Source organism: Dama dama, chromosome 10 (genome assembly GCF_033118175.1).
Source record: "Dama dama isolate Ldn47 chromosome 10, ASM3311817v1, whole genome shotgun sequence".
Lineage (NCBI taxonomy): Eukaryota > Metazoa > Chordata > Mammalia > Artiodactyla > Cervidae > Dama > Dama dama.
Window position 1 is genome coordinate 27,082,476 of NC_083690.1, and position 18,826 is coordinate 27,101,301.

An 18,826-nucleotide genomic window follows, 5' to 3' on the forward strand; every position below is an offset into this window, starting at 1 on the left:
CAGTCTTGACTCGAGAAGAGTGTGGCTCCTTCCTCCAGCCTGATCAGTGGGCACCTCTGGCCACCCTGCTTTTTAGCTGTCTGATAAACTAACGCCTAGCTTGGAGGAGGATCTGAATAACTGGCCTTAAGAAGAATGTGAAACACAGAAAGGACTGGGGAACAGCTGTTGTTTATGTCTTTCTTCCCCCTCCTGGAAACAGCCACTTAGTTCATGGGCTGACTCTTTCAGTCTTTAAAGGGGTGGGTACAAGATCTAAACCTGACCAACTGGAGCACCCGAGGTCTCTGGCTACAGATCAAACCAATGGAGTCACTTCAGGACTGCTGGAATTCTTAACTGTTGAGGTTGTTAGTAAGCTGTAAGCCTGGAGGTGCCAGGGGCTTGTGGGTGAGGTGAACCTTTTGAAAATCTGAAGCCAAAGCAAAGGGAAGCAGAGGTCCAGGGACTGATAGCTTCCTCTGAAGACCTAGATTCAGTCATGTCCAAAGTCAATGAAGTCACTGAAATCCTTAGTTCACACAACCCAGTGAGTTGAAGTGACACTGTCAGCTGCCACTCAGCATTCCTTTACACACGTTAAGACAGAAAAGGTGAGTCCTGGGATCTGTCAGAATAACCAACAGTTTATTAAAAGCTTGCTGTAGGGCTCTGTGCCAGCCCCATAGCTGGGAGGGGCTCTCATGACTGCCCCCAGGCCCGGGAACAGCCCCTTCCAAGGTTTTTATCTTGTTTACCTGCCCCAGCTCTGATCTCAATTAAAAAAAAAGATAAAAGGACAAGACGGCACAGGACGTCAGACAGCAACGGGGGAATGGAGAGACCCAGGCATCCTGACCCCAAGACCCCATCCTGATCTCCTTTCAGGAAGGTCTTTTCCTCCGGTTCTTCCCTCCCAGGCCCCAGACCTGCTCTGCCACATCCCAAGTCTGGGGGCCTGGTGTCCCCAGTCCATGGCCCCACTCCAGGGGGTAGTATAGTTCTCTTTATATAATATATCTAGACCCACCCTTCCCCCTCCCCCAGGGGACTAGATAAATATTTGACACGCATATCTCCCTCCTTTCCCGAGGCCGTGATGGAGAGAAACCCTGGCACCATGGTGGGGAGGCAAGGGCTCCCGGCCAGCCTTGAGGCACCTATGCCCAAGCTGGCCTTGGGCCACCGGCCAGCCCAAGAAGCTCATGAGATGAGGTCTGAGGGGAGGAGCTGGAGCCAACATCCTATCCCCCACCCTTGGGTGGACCTCAGGCTTACAGCCCTCCAGGATCAGGCTCCACCCACCCCTGCCTCATTCATCTGCTCACATCCACCTTGTACTTCAGGAATAGAAGTGGGAGGAACCATTGAGGATGTGGGAAGCTACACTGGTGCTGCGGCTCAGGGGCCCAGGCACTGCAGCAGCAGGCGGGCCCACACTGTCACTGCCACTGCCCCCCGAGGCTGCTCGCCGCAGGGGCTGAGGGCTATTTCTTAGCAGCAGCAGGGCTCCACCACGGGGGGTGCCACTCTGTGCCGGGGGCCCCAGCCAGTTTGGGGGACCGGGGGGAGCCAAGAGAGCAGGCTGACGCCAGGCCGGGGGCGGCATGCCCAGTGGAGGAGGGCCATGGCTCCAGTGTGCCCCTGAACGGGGAACCGGCCGGGAGGGCCAGGCGGGGGCAGGGGGTGGAGCAGGATAGCCCTGGGCAGCAGCCTCAGCTGGGATGCCCCCCAGAGCCATACTGGAGAAGCCTAGCCTCATGCTCTCCGCATCGAAAGCCTCGATCTCACGGGCCTGCCGCTCAAGCAAACTCCGGATTCGCTCGGAGCGCCCTGTCTGCAGGGCCAGCAGCTCCTCTTCCACCTGGGGTACCCAGAAGAGAGGTTAGAGGGTCCAGGATGGGGGCTGCCCTCCCCAGCCCATCCTGGAAGCCCAGCCCTCTCACCCGCTGCTCCAGCAGGGCCCGCCTCAGGGCTACTCTCTGCTCCAGCTCCCGTAGCTCCCGTTCATGCTGACTCTCTGTGCGGATCTTTATCTTGCTCTGGTAAGCATTGAGCAGCTCCAGCTCTTGTTGCAGCTGCTGCCGAAGGGCCTGGAACTCTGCTTCCTGGGTTTCATCAAGCCGCAGCTAGAGATCAGGAAGAACAAGTTTTAAGGGCCTCCTCCCCGACCCCCACAAATCCTCCCCTGCCCCAGTAGGCCTGGGCCCTAAGGTTTCAAGAAGCAGCCAGTCTCAACATCTATCAGAATGAAAGGTCGTCATACCCTGTGACACAGCAATTACACTTCCAGGAATTTATCCCCCACGTATACTTGCACATGTGCTCGCAGATGTTCACTGAAGCGTTGTAATAGCAAAATACTGGAAACAACCTAAATGTCCACCAATAAGGGATGGGTTAAATAAATTGTGGTACATCCATACCATGGAAAATTCTATGCTCTTAAAAAAATGAGACATGTACTGACACGGAAAGATGTCCAAGAAATATTAGGTGGAAAAAGTTAAGAGGACAGTTTGCAAAGTATGATTCCATTTTGGTTTAAATTTTTAATATAATTTTCCAAATATGCATAGGAAAAAAAAATCTAATACACTAACAATTACCTCTGAGAGGTGGGATTAGGTGAGGGAATGGCAAATGAATAAGGACACTTTTACTTTTTATACTGTGTTCTTTTAAGTGACCCATTCCAGTGTCATGTGATCACTAACAGCAACCTTCAAAACCCTCCAAACTGGCCTGAAGGCCACACTCATTTTGATTTGCTCCCTGTTCACACATTAAACTAACTCAGGCCCAGGAAAAAAGTACAGCCATTCTTTCCTTGGTGGTTCTCGGTGGAGTAGGCAAGCTGGCTTTGTCAAGACCTTAAGAAAATACTTAAAGAGAAATAATAATAAAACCATTGCAGAGAATCCCAACAGTGGGAGAGTATCTGAGCTTCCCAAGAACAAAAAGCCCTCTCTGTCTCTACACTCCCGACTTCCAGTGTTCACAGCTAAGCAGGAAATACAAAGGCCAATCTCCACCATGCTCCCTCCCCGGACCCCAGGCCTCACCGCCTGTGAGCTGAGCATCTCTGAGATGGACTGGTCGTACTGCTCGGCTAGGATTGCCAGCTTGCGGGTCTGTTCTTCCTTGAGCCGCTTAAGGAGGCTCTTGTGCTGAGCTTTGGGCGTGGTCTCCAGCAAGTGGGCCCGCAGAGCCTTGTACTGCCGAGTCTGGATCTTACACGTCTCCTGGAACTGCTTCTTGATCTGCAGCTCCTTAGACTATGCAGTGGACGGACCAAAGGGAGATGGGGGCAGGGGGGAGGAGGAGGAACAACCAGGGGAGAGGGGAGAAGAAAGAGAGGAGGAGAGGAGACAGCAGCAGAGACAGGGAGAGGGAGAGAAACAGAAAACATGTTAGACAGAGGGGGCGGGGGAGCTGTATACAGACAGACATGGAGAGATGGTGTTGTGTGGAGAGAGATCAAGAAGATGCTCAATGGGCAAAAGACGCAAAGAGAACAAGACAGTTTCCAAGAACATGTTCAGAGTTGGGTGGACAACTCACAAGAAACAGCAGGAGAGTTCATGAAGAGGGAACTGAGAATCTTTCAAGTACTGAGTGCACACAAGAAGTTTTGACCATGCAGAGGAGGAAGAAAATATGACCTAGAGACAGATGCCTGTGAGCAGATACAGAATATACATGAGTGAGAAAACCAAGTCACTCAACACACCCATGGAAGACAGCAACAAAGCTGAGGAAAGACAGAGGAAGTCCCAGGTTCATCACCTCAGGGTCAGAGGGAGGGAAGAAGGATAAGCACCAAGCCAAGAAATGGGTAAGAAAGGGTGGCCCCGTTTTGGGCCACACAAGGGAAAGGGGCAAAGGCGGTGGCCAGGAAGGGCCTGACAAGTTCAACAGGCCAGCAGCTGCCACCCTGACCAGACCTCCACATTCCAGCCCGGCCCTTGTGCACTCAGCTCCCACTCCAAGCCCACAACCAATCCCATTTCCACGGCCCCCACACTTTTGGGCCCCCAAACTCACCACCCCCTACTGGGGAAGGTTTGCAGTCCCATCCCCCAGCCCTGATGCCAGGAGAGAAACTCAGCTCCCAGACAGACGGGAACCACACAGGGAGTGGGTTGGGAGAAAAGGCAGTGAATGAGGACGAAAGGACCCAGGACCTAAGCACTCCCTGGGAGGAATCCACATACAGAGGAACCGTGGGACCAAGCAGCTCAACAGGGGCCCAGCCCTGCCCAGCTGGTAGTGGTCATGGTGCAATGAAGCTATGAAGGTAGAGAAGATGAGGCTGAGGAGTGAAACGGGTTGAGATAACGTAGATGGGGTGAAAAGGTCATGGAACTGGGGGCCAAGGGTCCAGACTGGGGGCATACCAGGGAGGCTAGGCGGCAGGACAAAGCAGACAGAGGCAGCCTGGGCCAAAGGTACAGTTCCGCTCAGATATTTTATTTGTGTTTGTCTTTTTCTTTTTTTTTTTTGGTGGGGGAAAGGGGACAGGTTGGAAGGGAGACAGAAAAACAAAATCAAAGAGAGAAAAAAAAAAAAAAAACATGACTTCCCACCCATTGCCACCCCTGGCCCCAGGCCTGAGTCGATGAGGGTGAGGATGAGCACACACACAGGGGGAGAACAGCAATAACTTAGGGTGGGGAGGAGCATCAGGAGAACACAAAGTATCGTCTCCGGGCTCCACGGGGGAGGCTGCCTGTCTAGAGGCTGCAGGGCTGGGGGTGAGGTGTGGGGTGTGGGGTGAATGGGAGGAGAGGCCAGGGAATGGAGAAACTTCACTGAGTAGTGGGAGATAAAGTGCTCAATGCTCTGGATTTGGGCTGGGGAGGAGCAGGAGGTGGTCACCTCCAGGGAGGCAGGGCCCGGGACTGGCGGGCTCGGGGTCTCCGCCCAACGAGCATCCCTGGTGGTGGCTGGTGGGAGGCAGGAGAGCCCATCCGGCGCTGGCTGCGTGGAAGCAGCCGGGGGATACGGCTGGGCCGCTCACCCCGAAGCAGGCCCCAACTGGCCAGTGTGTGGACAGCCCAGGGGGGCAGGCGGGTGGCTAAACTTTGACTGGCCCGGGCCAGGCGCCAGTTCCAGCCCTTGCACAGGGCCCAAAACCTGGCCAAAAGGGCTAGTGGGTGTCGGGCAGTGCGAGGATTACCCCGTCGGGGCCCAGGGACAGGAATACGGCTGCGGAAACCATCCTTGTTGGTCTTGGGGTAGAGTGCAAATAGGCCCCGGTCCCCCACAGCCCCGCAGCCCTGCAGGGCCCGGAAGACCATGGGTGACAGGCGCAGCAGAGCCCGCAACCAGAGTCGAGAGATACCCCGGCGCATCCGGGGGCCCTGCTGTCGCACCCATTTGCCCCCTGCTGCCAGAGCTGCCAGAGGTAGAGCCAGGCCTGGCCAGGCGAGGAGCCAGGCAGCCCCAAGGCCCAGAGGGACACCCAGGAGGCCTCGGCGCCAGCTCAGACTGAGGACGGCCCCCAGTGCGGTGCCCTGAGCCAGGAGTAGGAACAGACTGGGGGGCAGGTGCAGAGCTGTACAAAGAAGTAGGTAGGAGGCCCCCAGGCCCACCAGCCCCACCTCAAGGGCCAGCAGGGCTGCCTGCAGGCCGCCCCCACCCTGGGCCGCCAGCAATGGGAGCAGCAGCAGCAGTAATAGGGGCAAGAGGCCCGAGGAGGACCCCACTGCAAAGGAGAGTCCAGCCAGGAGGCCATGGGACAGGAGTCCAGGGAGCTGGCTAGTAGTGCCTGGCCTCAAATGTGTTGGAGGGGGTTCCGGGGGGATGTCTGGTGAGGGACAACCATCTCCAGGATCCCTTGGGGTCCTAAATGGAGCCCCCTCCTCCTCTTCCTCTTCCTCCTCAGGGACTGGGGTCAGTGCTGGACCCTGGACCCAGTCAAGCTCAAACTCCTCACCCAAGAGGCTGCCATCCTCCTTCCCCCACAACCTCCATTCCACCGATGCCTCCTGGCCCACAATGCTCCTCTCCTGCGGTGCTGGGGATGGCACTCTAAGCTCCTCTGTATCCTCCTCAGGTAGCCCCCAAACCTCCTCATCAACCAAACTCTCATGGTTTTGTGGACAGGGGCTAGCAGTTCCTGACTCTTCCCCCAGTATCCTCTGCTCCTCTGGCTCCAAGGCAGCCCCTTCCTTCCCCAGAATCCTTCTCTCTGGAACTGCTTCCTCCTCCTCTCCCAGCATTCTTTGGTCCAGGACTGCCTCCTGGCCAGGTGAGCAGGGCTGCTCTTCTCTAAGGGCGCCTGTGTTAGGTGGTCCCACAGCCCCAGGAACGGGGAGCGGGAGGCCCGGGGGACGCTGGCCTGCACGTACTTTGAGGCTCTTGGGCTGCTGGCGAACCTGGGCCGCGTGCTTCTGCCGCAACTCCTGCTCACGCCGCTTATTGTACTCCAGCTGGTTGCCCAGCTCCGTCTGGTGCTGCAGGCGGGTGAGCTCAGCCCGAGTGCGCTGCACGGCCTGCAGCTGCCGGAGCTCCAGCTCCCGCGTGGCCTCGTGCTGCCGCAGCAGCAACGCACACTCCAAGTCCTTCTGTGTCTGCTTCTTGTTCAAGTCCTGAGGCAAAAGGGAGACAGGGCCCAGAAAGGGGTTAGGAAGCCTTGTGAGTGTCAAGGAAACGGGAGCCCCAGGACTCCTTGGTAAGGGAACTGAGGGTGGGGAGATGAGGGGTGTGGGGGAAAGGGGAAAGGGTGCCAAGCTCCTGGCAGGTTGGATCTAGAGCAAGGTCTGGTGGGCATGAGAAGTCAGAGATGCTGAAGAGAAGCCGACCCACAACATGAATGAGGGCAGAGAGGAAAGACGGTCCCAAGTGAGGCAAATGAAACAGGGCAGGAGTCTGGGACCTGGGAGGCGACCGGGGGAGGGGGAGGCCTACCTCTCGTAGCAGGTCCTGGTCTAGGCTGTGGCGTGCCAGCAGCATCTTGCGCTTGTACTGACGACACTGCAGCTCAAAGTACTGGCGCTGCCGCCGCAGCAGCCCAGCCTCCTCCTCTGCCTGGCACTGCTGTAGCTGCTCCTTCTGCCGCAAAAGCCACTCAGCCTTCTCCCTCTTGGGGGTGCTGGGGTTCTCCTGGAGTTCCTAGGAAAGGGCAGTGGGAGAGCCAGGGGGTCAGGGTCTGCCTCACCCCCGACCAACCCCACCCACAGCTGCGGCCCAAACCCACCTCCTTCAGCTGCTCCTTCCGCAGTTTGTAGGTTCGTTTCTGCGCCTCCAGCAGGGCGGCCAGCTCCTTCTTCTGCTGCCCAAGGATGTGCTGCTGGAACTTCCGCTCCTCGGCCTGAGCGGCTCGCGCCTCCTTCTCCCCGATGGCCTGGTGCCGCCGGGACAGCTTTTCGGCCTCAGCCCCAAAGCCAGCCCGCTGTGCCTCGAGCTCCCGCTGCAGCCGCGCACTGTGCTCCTCACGCTCACCCCTCAGCCGTGACTCCAACGCCAGCAGCTGTTTCTGGTGCTGTCGTCGCATCCTCTTATAGCCACTCAGCTGCTCCCGCAGGGCTGAGTCCTGCTCATGCTCCTGAATCTGACGGCTGACCTGGGGAAGGAGAAAGGATGAGGAGTGGGGAGCAGCTCTGGCCCCCGTGTTATTAACACACACACAGTCTTCGTGATGTATGGGCAAGAACATGAGTTTTAGATGCAAGGGTTTAATTCTCATTTGGTACCTTCCTCACTTAACCTCTCTGAGCCTGCCACCTCTACTGGAGAATGGAGACATCATCTCCCTCATGGGTTGGTGTGACCGCATCAGACAAGAAAAGGGATTGAACATAGGGTTTTGTCTAAAAGTAGGGACAATTCAGATTGACTGAAAAGAGTAATCAAGACAGACCTGGGCCCAGACCTCCAGCTCTGCCACTTCCTAACCATGTGACTTCAAGAAAGTTAATGCTGCTAAGCCTCAATTCTGTTACAGGAGACAATAACACCTCCTCATATGGGGCTGTGGAGATTAAGTTTGATACCTATGTAATAGTATCTAGAACACTCTGAACTAGAAAGTGATTGTTCCTTCCTCTTCAGCAAACACTGAAGACCATTTACAGCCCAGGTATGGAGGCAGACCATGGGATGCTGGATGACAAGAACACTGGACCTGGATGCCCTCATCTGAAGTTAGAACTCAGATGCCATTGTTCAAAGGCTATGTCAATGGCCCCAAACTAGTTTAGGTGGCCAAATCCCTGCAAATCCCAGACCTCCTGCACAGTACCACAAAGCACCAAGCATCAGAGGGTCTGAAGAGTTATCCTAGCAGAACAACCAGTTGTAAGCAGAGGGTAAAAGAACGTAATAGACCAACCAATGGCCTCCAAGAGGACTGTCAACAGCTAAATAAGAACGTAATCTAAAAGTCTACTAAAATTATAGACAAAAACATAGTTTTCCTATGAGCTGAGAAAAAAAAAAAACTAAAACGCCATGCCTTTATTTTAGGAGAGGACCAAGACACTGGTTACAGAATTTGAGAACTACCAAAGGGAGCCCTTCTGAGTCACAACTATGTCATCTCTTAAATGGAATCATATCCTCACCCTCCCAGAAAAGCTGGAAGGATTAAATAGAGGCAGGTGTGGGGGCCGGCAAGCCAATTACTGGTACAGGCAGATACCTATACATCATCTCTGCTCTCTAGGGGCACAGAATCCAGCAGACCTGTCCCCATGCTGTTCAGGAGCATCACAGCACAGGACACGAAGCACCTGGCTGGCCAGGAGCCTGGGAAGACACACCAGGAGATGCTGTTCAAGTCTAGCCACAAAGACAGGGTGAGAGCTGGGCAACGTGACCAAAACAGTCTACTGAGAGAAGGGAGGCGAGAGGGGAGGATTTAGGTGAGACAGTAGAGGTAAGAAGGAAGTGACAGCAACAGAGTCTGGAATCTGGACTTAATCACACCCCACAGGAAGAAAGCCATTTCTGAACTTAAATAGTCTGGGGGGCGGGGGTACCCAGGATGGCTGTGCTTACCAGGGAGGCAGTACGGATGGTGGCAAAGTGGTCCCTGTTGCGGCAGTAGGCCCGTCGGCGGGCAGAAGAGGTGGTAGAGGTGGGAGCTGGGGCTGCAGGTGGCTGGAGAGGCCCTGGAGTCATCTCTGGCTGGTAGGGGTCATCATAGAGGTTATCAGAGCCCTAGAGGAAGAGACGGTGGAAGGAATGCCCAAGTCTCAGAGGTCAGAGGGTCCAGAGAGAGTTCCCTGAAGACCCAGTCACACTTGGAGCAGGGCCCTGTGGCTTGTCAAGCCTACTAAGGGAGAGCTGCATACCGGCAGCCGGTGGATGATGGAGCTGTGGGAGGTGACTGTGTGCTCCCCCTCCTGCATCATGGCCATCTCCCGGGCTTCAGGGCCTTCTTCCTCCTCCTCCTCTTCCTCCTCCTCCTCTTCCTCCTCCTCATTATCAGAGGCATCTGCCAGGCTGTTGACTGAGCTGCTCTGGCTGGAGGCGCTGATGGACATGCTGGGCACTGAATGGCTACTTTCTAGACTGGTCAGCGTCCCAGCCCGGTGCATGTAGGGCTCTGCCTCCTGTGGACAGGACATGGGCTGTTGGGAAGGGAAGGCGAAGGGCAAGGCAAGTGCACAGGGAGACAGAGGGTATGAAGAGGGGTGGGGGAGCGGGACCAAGCAGCTGCTCAGAGGCAAGTACAACATGATGATGAAGATGGTGGCAGGGCACCCTGGGTCACCTCCTCCTCTTCTGGGGCCTCTGCGCCAGGGCCATTGGGCGCCTCCTGGAACAGTATTTTCTTCATCTTGCGGTACTGCAGGTTGTCCAGCTCCCGAACAGCATCCTTGGTCCTCTGGATAAGGTCCATGATGACTGTGGGTGGCCGCTCACGGAGCACAAAGCGGTGCTGGGGGAAGAGAACACCGAGACCTGCTGCCAAGCATCCCCGCACCCCAACATCCCATGGATCCTGGCATTCCCTCTGGCCTGAGGCACTCCCCTGGGGCCGTGCCCACCATAGGCTGATGCTGGCCTTGTCCCAAGCCCTCCTCCCACATTAATTTTTACCACCCAATCTCTACTCCCCAGACACTCTTGTTCCTCCAGGCGAGAACAGACAGAGATCTGGATTCTAGTCTAGGTCTTCAAAGTACTCTGTGCCCCTGGACATGTCATGAGGCTTCTCTGGGCCTCACAAGGCATCCCACAATTATAAAATAAGTGGGTCAAACTAGACAGTTCCCAACTAGGGGTCCTAGGGCCCCATGGATCTCTGAAGGAATGGGGGCCCCTCTATTTTTGATACCTTGAAAAACACCTAGGGAAATCATACATTTACCCACGACAAGGTTACATAGGCTTCTGGCTTAAATTACATTAGATCAGTATGGTAACCCTGGTTATCGCACGCTGATGAGAAGCTCTGACTTGCAATTATATATATCTTTGATTAATGAAAGACGTGAAAACAAATTATCACTTAATAAAGGCAGTCTCCTAGACAAACTCTTGCAAAACAGAGTCCACTGGGCACTAGGGATGGGTGTGGGAATTCATAAATGAAGTTCTTGGTAGAGGAAGAATCAGGAATCACTACTTTCACTGAGGGGTTTCTGTGATTCCAACAAACTTCAGTTCTAGGAGAATGCTATGTCAGTGAGCCCTCACCTTCAGAAGAACCTCTGAGGTTGGTCTGTCTTGAGGGATTTTCTGAAGGCAGGAGTCGACAAAATTCCGGAAGTACTCAGACCTAGAAGTCACAGGAGGGTAAGGGTGGGGTGGGGAGGGCATGAGTCAGGCAGCCTTACCCCTGTGGCCTAACCCCTGGGCCCAGAAACCCCAGTCCTCACCAGTGTCCTGACTGGAGCACGGGGGACTCGTTCTGTGCAATGTGGTATAAGGCACTCATCGCATTCATGTTAAACAGTGGTGGTTTCCGTTCCGCTACAGAAAAAGGTAAAGGGGGAGAAAGTGAGAGGTGGCAGGTGGGCAGAGGAGACTAAACTTGAAATCAGAAGACTGTGGTCCACACTCCCGCTCCCCGACTTCCTCATTCCCTGACCCTAAGCAAATCCCGTAACCTGAATCAATTCCTTCCTCTCTTAAGATGCAACATCCAGCCTTTCCACTGCACGTGGGTAGAACAGAGATCAGAGAAAACAACACACGCAAATGCACCACAAAGGCAGAGGGAAGACATTCACTTGCCAGCCCAGTATTTACCAGATGCCCAATGAGAGCAAAACACTTGTGTAGATAAACAGGCCCTGTTTTCAAGGAATTTCCAGTCTAACAGAGAAGGTTAAGTGAGACTGAACAAATAACATCAAGTTCAAAGTGCTAATAACTGGCCTAAGAGCAAAACAGTAAATGGGTGGGAAGCCAGGCCTTCAAGCTAGTCCATTTGCAGGAGTTTCAGGGAAGCTTGTTTGGAAAAAGGAATAATGGAGATAGGCCTCAGTTCAGAAGTTGCAAGCAAGAAGCCCCTTGTGGCCCAGACAAATGTTTTGTATTGTTTTGGTTTGGGCCTCAACAATGATTTTTAAATTCTGACACTAGCAACGAAATAACCTAAATTTCCAGTTTCTTTTTTAAAAAAATTAGATCTGGTAAAATGAAGCCTACATTCCTGCATAACAATGGGCTGGTGCTAAACAATAGAGCTGCCTGTTCTCCTGGGAACAGCAACCTCCAGTTTGCCTTAGTCTCCCTCCATAGTGCTGAGTTATCAGTTGCCATTTACAATCAAGATTGATTTTTTTTTCTATAATATAGTTTTCTGTGCACATTTCTGTACCAAAAATTAGCAATAAAATGGATAGCTCTAGATTTTTCTTATACTGGCCTGCTTCACATACTTCCATCGCCTATCCGTTCACGGCCTTAAACGGTAACTGTGTAGATAGAGGGAAAGGCAAGTTCAAATCTCCAACCTCAGGCCAAGGACAGGGTACAAAGGTAATTAACAGGAAATATTCATAGGACACTTAGGGGTGGAGCTTGTAAAGGGGAAAGCCAGCCTTTAGGAAGCAAGAGCCTTAAGCTTGGTGTAAGTAAGAACGGGGATAGCTTCAGTCTTGAAGGCAACCGGGAGAATCTGAGGTGGAGAGAAAACAACAGCACATCTCTGATGTAAAAGAGAATGGAAGGAAGAAGAGACTGGCAGTGGGAAAGAGCATGACAGGAAGTTGTTGTTAAGAGTAACTAAAAGCATCTCCTTCTTGGGCACCTATTTTGTGCCTGGTACTTGTGTGTGTGGTGGGGTGGGGGTGGGGGTGTGCTTACAAATATTTTCTCCCTAAAACAGTTGTTGCAATATCATTGGCTGGCAGAAAAGAGAACCTCAACAGGGCTTCAAGACCTCATGAACTCACTGAACCGAGCTCTTTGGCCTTATCACTCACTGCTCTTTGCCACCAACTAAAGCTAGTCTCAGCTCCCCAGGCCTGCTCCTCATTCTCTGTCTGTAATGCTGCTTTTCTCTACAAGTCTTCCAACAGTTACCTATTATTTGTTGTGTGGCTCTGTTTAGACATCTCTGCTACAAGAAGACCTTCCTCAGCCCCTAACTAGGTCAAGTCCCTTGTTTTCTGGTTGTACTGTTCCTGTATCATTTCCATTCAGCTTTTTTTCACATAGACAGAAAAAATACCTACTTCCCCCACTTGAATGTAAGTTCTAAGAAAGCAGGAACCTCATTCACTGCTGTACCCTCAGAACCTACTAGCACAGTGCATGGCACACAGTGGGTGCTCAAAAAAAGATTTAGAACTAGCGTAGTGGACAGGAAAAGATGAATGCTATGAAATCTTTTGGTCTAAGAAATGGCAGGGTTTGACAGCTGCTTGTACTGGGGATCAAGGGTCCTCAAAATGGACAGGTGCCTGGGAGCCTCAGAGGATGGGATAGTGTGGGGATAAAGTAAGAAAAAGAGAAAGGAATGGAGAGAAAAGAGGGTAAAGGAGCAGAGGTGAATGTCCTTACCCAGCTCGATGCAGGTTATGCCTAAGGACCAGACATCCACCTTGCCATCGTACTGTCCCTCATCCATCGCCAGGATCACTTCTGGAGCCATCCTGGGAGAATGGTCAGGAGAGAGAGGCTAATCACCCGCCCAGACCCTGCCAACTCCTGCTCCCAACACCCCAAGAGCTCTCTCCATTCGCCACCACTCCCGCTCACCAGTACGGGGTGCCCACGAAGGAGTTGGCAGGTGCCATGATGGATGCAGAGCCAAAGTCCCCCAGTTTCACCAAGCCTGGCTCTGACAGTAGGATGTTTCCAGCCTTCACATCCCTGCCGAAGGCAAAGCACAGGGGTAAGACATGCATCTCAGGCAGGCTGCTGGGCAGGGGCTTTGGCCAAGAAGACTACAACCCAGCACAAGGAGGGGTGGTATACAGAGCACTCCCTCCCTCCCAGCCATCACCAGTGCTGCTCGTACCTATGGATCATGTTGTGGGAGTGCAGATAAGCCAGGCCCTGAAGGGCCCCGTGGGTCACAGCTGCAATCTCCACCTCCTGAAGGGGCTTCTTGTGCACTGGGGAGTAAAGGGAGGCCACGGTGGGGCTGGAACTACTTCCCCTTTACCCGTCCCCTATAGCTTCTCTGCCCTTCTCCCTTCTCCCACTTGTTGGCCAAAGAATCACTTACCTTCCAGAAGGTCAGAAGCTGAACCCAGGCAATACTCCATCACCAGCTATAGAAGGGTCAAGGGTCAGAGATCAGCGGACCTGGCCACTCCTGGCCTAGCTCGCTCGGGGAGAGATCCAAAACAGAGGGCTTCCTTGCCTACCCACTACTCAAGCAAAGCCCCCCGGGTGATAACAGGGAGAAAGGACAACTGAGGAAACAAAAAGGTGGGGGAAGTCCCTGGAGTTAGGACCTCCTTTAGAAAGAGCCCAAGACATCACTACCACCAGCAGCTGAATCCCATCATTCAATCTCCTGCTCCTCCAGCCCATGTGCCCCACTTCAACTGCTAACAGGCTATGACACTCTTCAGCCTCTCCCTCTGGATGCATAATATGACTTATGAGTTTGTCTGAGGACTAAAGAGGTTGGGAGAGATTTCCTTCCTCCCAAGATCTGCATGACAACACCCTGAATAGGGCCCACCTCGGAGACTAGACCAGGATAAGGACACTAGACCAGGATAAGGATCACTGAGTACTGGCAAAGATGATGAGGGCAGAGTCGGGGGCTAGCTCACCCAAGCTGTGTGCTCCCTCAGGTAACAGCCCCGGTACTGAATGGTATTGGGATGCCGAAGCTTCTGTAGGAACCGCACCTCCTTGATGATGTCCTGCCATTTCTGAGAGAAGATAAGAAAGGGGAGGAGAGATTTCCTCAGCCTGTATCTTAAGACTGGGGTCCTCGGCGTCATACCCAGTCTGTCAAGCTCAGCCTACCTCATTTGACTGCTTTCCACTGTAGGACATCTTCTTGATGGCCACCACCTCACTATTCCGGACATCCCGGGCCTAAGGACCAGACCAGAAGGTAGTGAAGGCCCCCAGAAAGCACAGGGCAGCAAGAAGACTTGCTGGCCCAGTAGGAGAGGGCAGGAAAGGCTGGTGTAGTGGAGGAGAGGAGCATACAGGGCTGTTTGGAGGTCCACAGTGGGGAGACAGTCCCTACCCCACCCTCCCAAGCTTTAACTCACAAAGTACACAGCTCCAAAGCTGCCATGGCCAATTTCACGGAGGTCAGAAAAGAGCTTTTCTGGGTCATCCTTGAAGAAAAGCTCAGCCACATCAGGGTCCTTCAGGCTCCCGGCCCGGCCCCCAGCTGGCATGGTGGCCCCTGGGGGCCCTGAGAGTGGGGCTTGACCTGGTGAAGAGAAGGGACCCTTAGAACAAAGACCAGGCCCTCAGAGAGAGAAAGGAGCCAGCCCCTCAAGTTTCTGCCTTCTTCCCTGGTTCCAACGAGGCGGAGGCACTACTAAGGAAGGGCAGGGGGAGATTAGGAACATCAAAGCTCAAAAAAAAATAATAATGAAGTTGCCCTGGCAACCAGAGTACGGGGGGCTGGGTCCCTGAAGTCCCTAAAACTGCAGGAAGACTGGGAGTTCAGCAGCCTCAACAACACCCTCAGCCCTCAACAAGTTTCATTTCCCCATAACCCCTAGATCTCCCCTCAAGAATAAAGATTCTGCCTCCCAGCTAGAGCCCCATGTCCCCAAGTGTCCTGTCCCACAAGTCCCATGCCCCAAATATTTCCAGGCACCTTCCCGTTCCCCTTGGCGTGGAGGCCCCCTCCTCCCTCAACCTCTCACACTCTGGGAGAGAGCAGGAAACAGCCAGGCCGGAGGCAGTGGAAATCCGGCCATTGTTACAAGTGGGTACTGGCCCACAGGGGCCAGGAGGCTCACTCTCAAAAAGGGCCAGGGATGCCGTGGCAGGAGGTCCAGACGGGAGGACGGAAAGAAATGGCATCTGGCTCTGTGGGCCTGCAATCTGGGCTGCCTTACTTGTCCAGCCCGATGGCATACCCATCACACACGTACAGGACACTGGCGGCACAAAGATGTACTGAGCATGTGTAGTAAGCATCTTCTGTGCATTATCTCATTCAACCCTCACCACAGCCTTATGAGGTGTTACTATTACCCCTATCTACTTTAACAGCCCTATACAACAAAAAGGAAAGGATCATTATCACCATTTCATGGATGAGATCGCTGAGGCATAGAAAGAAAGGACTTCTCCAAGGCCAGCGAACAGGCTCTTCTCCTCTCCAGTCAGGCCTATGTACTTATTTACTCTCTCAAAAACTCACCCCAAGCTCAGTCCCCTCCTGCAGGAAGCCTCCCCTGACTACCTCAGCTCTTGGGGAGAGCTTCTAGAGTCCACAGTCAAAAAAATATTGAAAACTCCAGCAATACATCAGTCAAGACCCCCCAGCCCCCAGGGGATTCCAGGACAGGCGCCTGGATAAGCACTTGTTGGAATTTAGGTACAAAGGAGTTTTCAGTGGCACTGGACTCCCAGGGCAGAGTTCTAGCTCCTTAAAAGCACCTAACAATTTAGCATGTAATTATATTCTGTTGTGCATTGTTTCCTGTTGTGTTGTTAATTTTGTCTCCTCAGCCCAACTGGAAGCTGGAGGGCAAGAAGTAAGCCTGACTCTGGTGGGCCCCCAGGGTGCAGAGGGCTCAGAATAGCCTGAGAGATTGATTGACTGCCCTCAGCCCAGCCCCAAGCCCTGTTCTCCATTCTCCTGCCAAGCACCCCTCACCCCCACCACACACCCACACACAAAGGCAGGTGCTCACAACTTGCCAAAGGAATCTTCTTGACCTCTTTACCAGCACCCAGCCAAGAATGCCAACCAAGCACCCCAGGTCACATATAAGAGATCCCGGCAAAACACCACAAGGGGCCTCTTCCTCAAATTACAAACATCTGAGTGATTACCAAGGTCTGTGCTAAATCATAACTACCTTCTAAAATGGACAATGTTGCCTCCATGCGAGAGACGAGGAAACCCAAGCCTGTCCACTCTAAGCTACACTACTAATGCATTTCATCCACAGTGGACAGCAACAGGGCTTTGAGTAAGTTCCTTAACACTTGGTCTTCTTTTCAGTAAAACGGATTACAGTGTGGAGCTGTTGTGAAATGTTAAATGACATCTCATACTCAGGAACACTATGCAAACACTCAGCATATGGATTTTTCTTTCCCTGCCTCCAGAGTCATCACCACAAGGCTTAAATACTTTGGGGATCATTCTACCCCCTGGCAGCTTGGCTTTAACTGTTAAGAGACATCACTATCATTTGTCCAAAGACACAGCCCTCTTAGGAACCCAGGCCAAAGACTGGGATCAGGGTAAAGATGAAGGTCACAGTAGAGACAGAAATCCATGAGGCAGAAGGCAGGAGCCAGAGCCTCCCATCAGGAAAGGTTCTGAGAACCACCCTCAGAAAAAGGCTGAGGAAAGGAAGTTCTCCTCCCTCCCATTCTTAAATCCCACCCCAAACCATTCTACTCTGGACCCCTGGCTAAACCTAGGAATAGAAGAAAAGAGGTGACAAGAGACAGGTATGGAACAGGGGCAAGACCTGATCAAGGACCTGAGTTCAAATCCTGATTCTGCCACTGTGTGACCTTGGGCAACCTCTCTGGGCCTCAATATGCTCAACTGTAAAATGGGAAGACCGCAATAAAACAGCCTCCCACCAGATGAATGGGAGGAGAGATCACATGAGAATGGACCTAGAGCACTTTGTAAATGATAAATCCTCTGACAAATGAGATTACTTATACCATCACATCAAGAGGTCGGAAGGTAACAATAGGTGAGGGGAAATACTGCCAAGAACCCCCAAACACAAATGTACACATACACTTCCTAGAAAGGACAAAAAAACGCAACCAGATCAAGCCTAAAGAACAGATAAGGAGACCCACCATGGGGAGCAGAGATCTGGGAATTAACACCCCAAAGGAAAGAGAGTTACAATCATGAAGGGGCAGCTGTGAGGGGCAAAGTGAACAGGGAGATGACCAGAAGGGTGCAAACCCATCTGATTAGCTCAAGGACTGTAGGGCGTGACCCCGGGTGACATGACAGACCCTGTCATCTGAGGTCCCCATCAACTAGATATAAGGAGGGGAAGAGAAAGGGGAAGAACGTGGCAGCAGAAGCCAAGACTAGCCAGAGGCTGACCACTGGCTCAGCTGGCTTCCCCATCCTGAGGAGAGTGTCTACCCTGGCCCAGCTTCCCAGAAAGCAGCACCCTTTCTTCTCAAGCTAGACACAGGGACCCGCGGCCCTGCACCCCGTGTCTCACCTGGTAGGGGTCACTGTGGTGCCCCAGCGCTTCCGCTTCCTCCTGGGGTCCTCCAGCGGCTCTGCCAAACAGGGAGAGGGGCAAGGAGACCTTTCCCCTCGCCACCTCTTCCTCGGCTTTCGCCCTTCCTGAGGGGCGGGCCCGGGAAGCCTCCCCTGGAGGGGAGGGGGTGACAACCTGATCTGACCTCGCGGTCCAGTCCTCCTCCTCCTCGAGGGCGACAGTTGCTGAATCCCGGATTTCTGATTGTGGGGTCTGAACCCCAGATATGTGAACGGGGGGAGGCTCAATCTGATATCTGAATTCGTGGGGAATGAACCCCGGACACTGGTGCGCGCAGGGTCCTGAACCCCAGATTTTTGAAATCCTATGAAACAGAGCCCCAGGTTTAGAGAGGTTGGGACCCGAGTCCCGGATATCTGGAATCTCAGGGGCTGATACCCGGATATCTGAGAAGCGCGGGGTCAAGCCCGGAAATTCGGGACCAGGGGACTGAGCCCCAGGTCTTCCGCCACCGACAGGGGGCCTACCCGAGGACGTCCGACCGCACGGCCCCTCTCACGCCGGGGTCCGAGGGTGACAGCCCCCACTCCCGCCCCAGCCGCCTCCCTTTCCCCTTCTCTCTCCCGAGGATAGCTGAAAGATTGTAGCGAAGGGCGGTCCCCGTGCCCTCTCTCCCTCTCCTCTTCTCAGTCTCAGCCTCTCTCCGCACCACAGCCCTGGTCTCGTCCCGGTCTCCCTCTCCCTCTTCCTCCCAATTCCAAGATGGAGACCGGGCGGGAGCGCGCAAGCGCCGTAAGGACGCCGGGCCAAGGGGGGCGGGGCCCAAAGGAAGCAGCCCCGCCCCTCTCCCCTTACTGCTGCTGCCAGAGCTGGGCAGCAACCCAGCCAGAGTGCGCGCGCGCCCCGCCACGCGGACCCTGGGTGGGAGGAGGCGGGGAGAAGGGTTAGTCTTAGAGAGGGAGGAGCCCAGCGCGCTGTCCGACAACTGGTGGTGGAAAGGGATGCGGCGCATGCGTTCGCCCCGCCTTAGCGCGGAGCCTGAGCTTGTTGCTAGGGGA

At 53.8% G+C, this 18,826-nt stretch overlaps 1 protein-coding gene across 6 annotated transcripts; it reads right to left on the reverse strand.

Annotated features, from left to right (window-relative positions):
- Positions 1–606: 606 nt before the first annotated feature.
- Positions 607–18,507, reverse strand: TAOK2 (TAO kinase 2). Of its 6 annotated transcripts, none has more exons than XM_061153163.1 (19): positions 17,766–18,507; positions 14,631–14,797; positions 14,377–14,448; positions 14,178–14,279; positions 13,619–13,664; positions 13,409–13,505; positions 13,147–13,260; positions 12,949–13,040; positions 10,815–10,908; positions 10,633–10,714; positions 9,704–9,871; positions 9,282–9,542; positions 8,986–9,147; positions 7,184–7,549; positions 6,895–7,098; positions 6,336–6,575; positions 3,045–3,257; positions 1,926–2,108; positions 607–1,843 (listed from the first exon to the last, which is right to left on the reverse strand). In XM_061153163.1, exons 2-19 carry the CDS (start codon positions 14,760–14,762, stop codon positions 1,322–1,324), a joined length of 3,150 nt encoding a protein of 1,049 aa, XP_061009146.1. In that variant the 5' UTR covers positions 14,763–14,797; positions 17,766–18,507; the 3' UTR covers positions 607–1,321. The 6 variants fall into 6 exon arrangements, with proteins under 6 accessions (XP_061009146.1, XP_061009147.1, XP_061009149.1 ...); XM_061153166.1 differs by lacking the exon at positions 607–1,843 and adding an exon at positions 2,246–2,353 and having other exon boundaries at positions 1,971–2,108; XM_061153164.1 differs by lacking the exon at positions 3,045–3,257.
- Between the last annotated feature and the right edge of the window lie 319 nt (positions 18,508–18,826).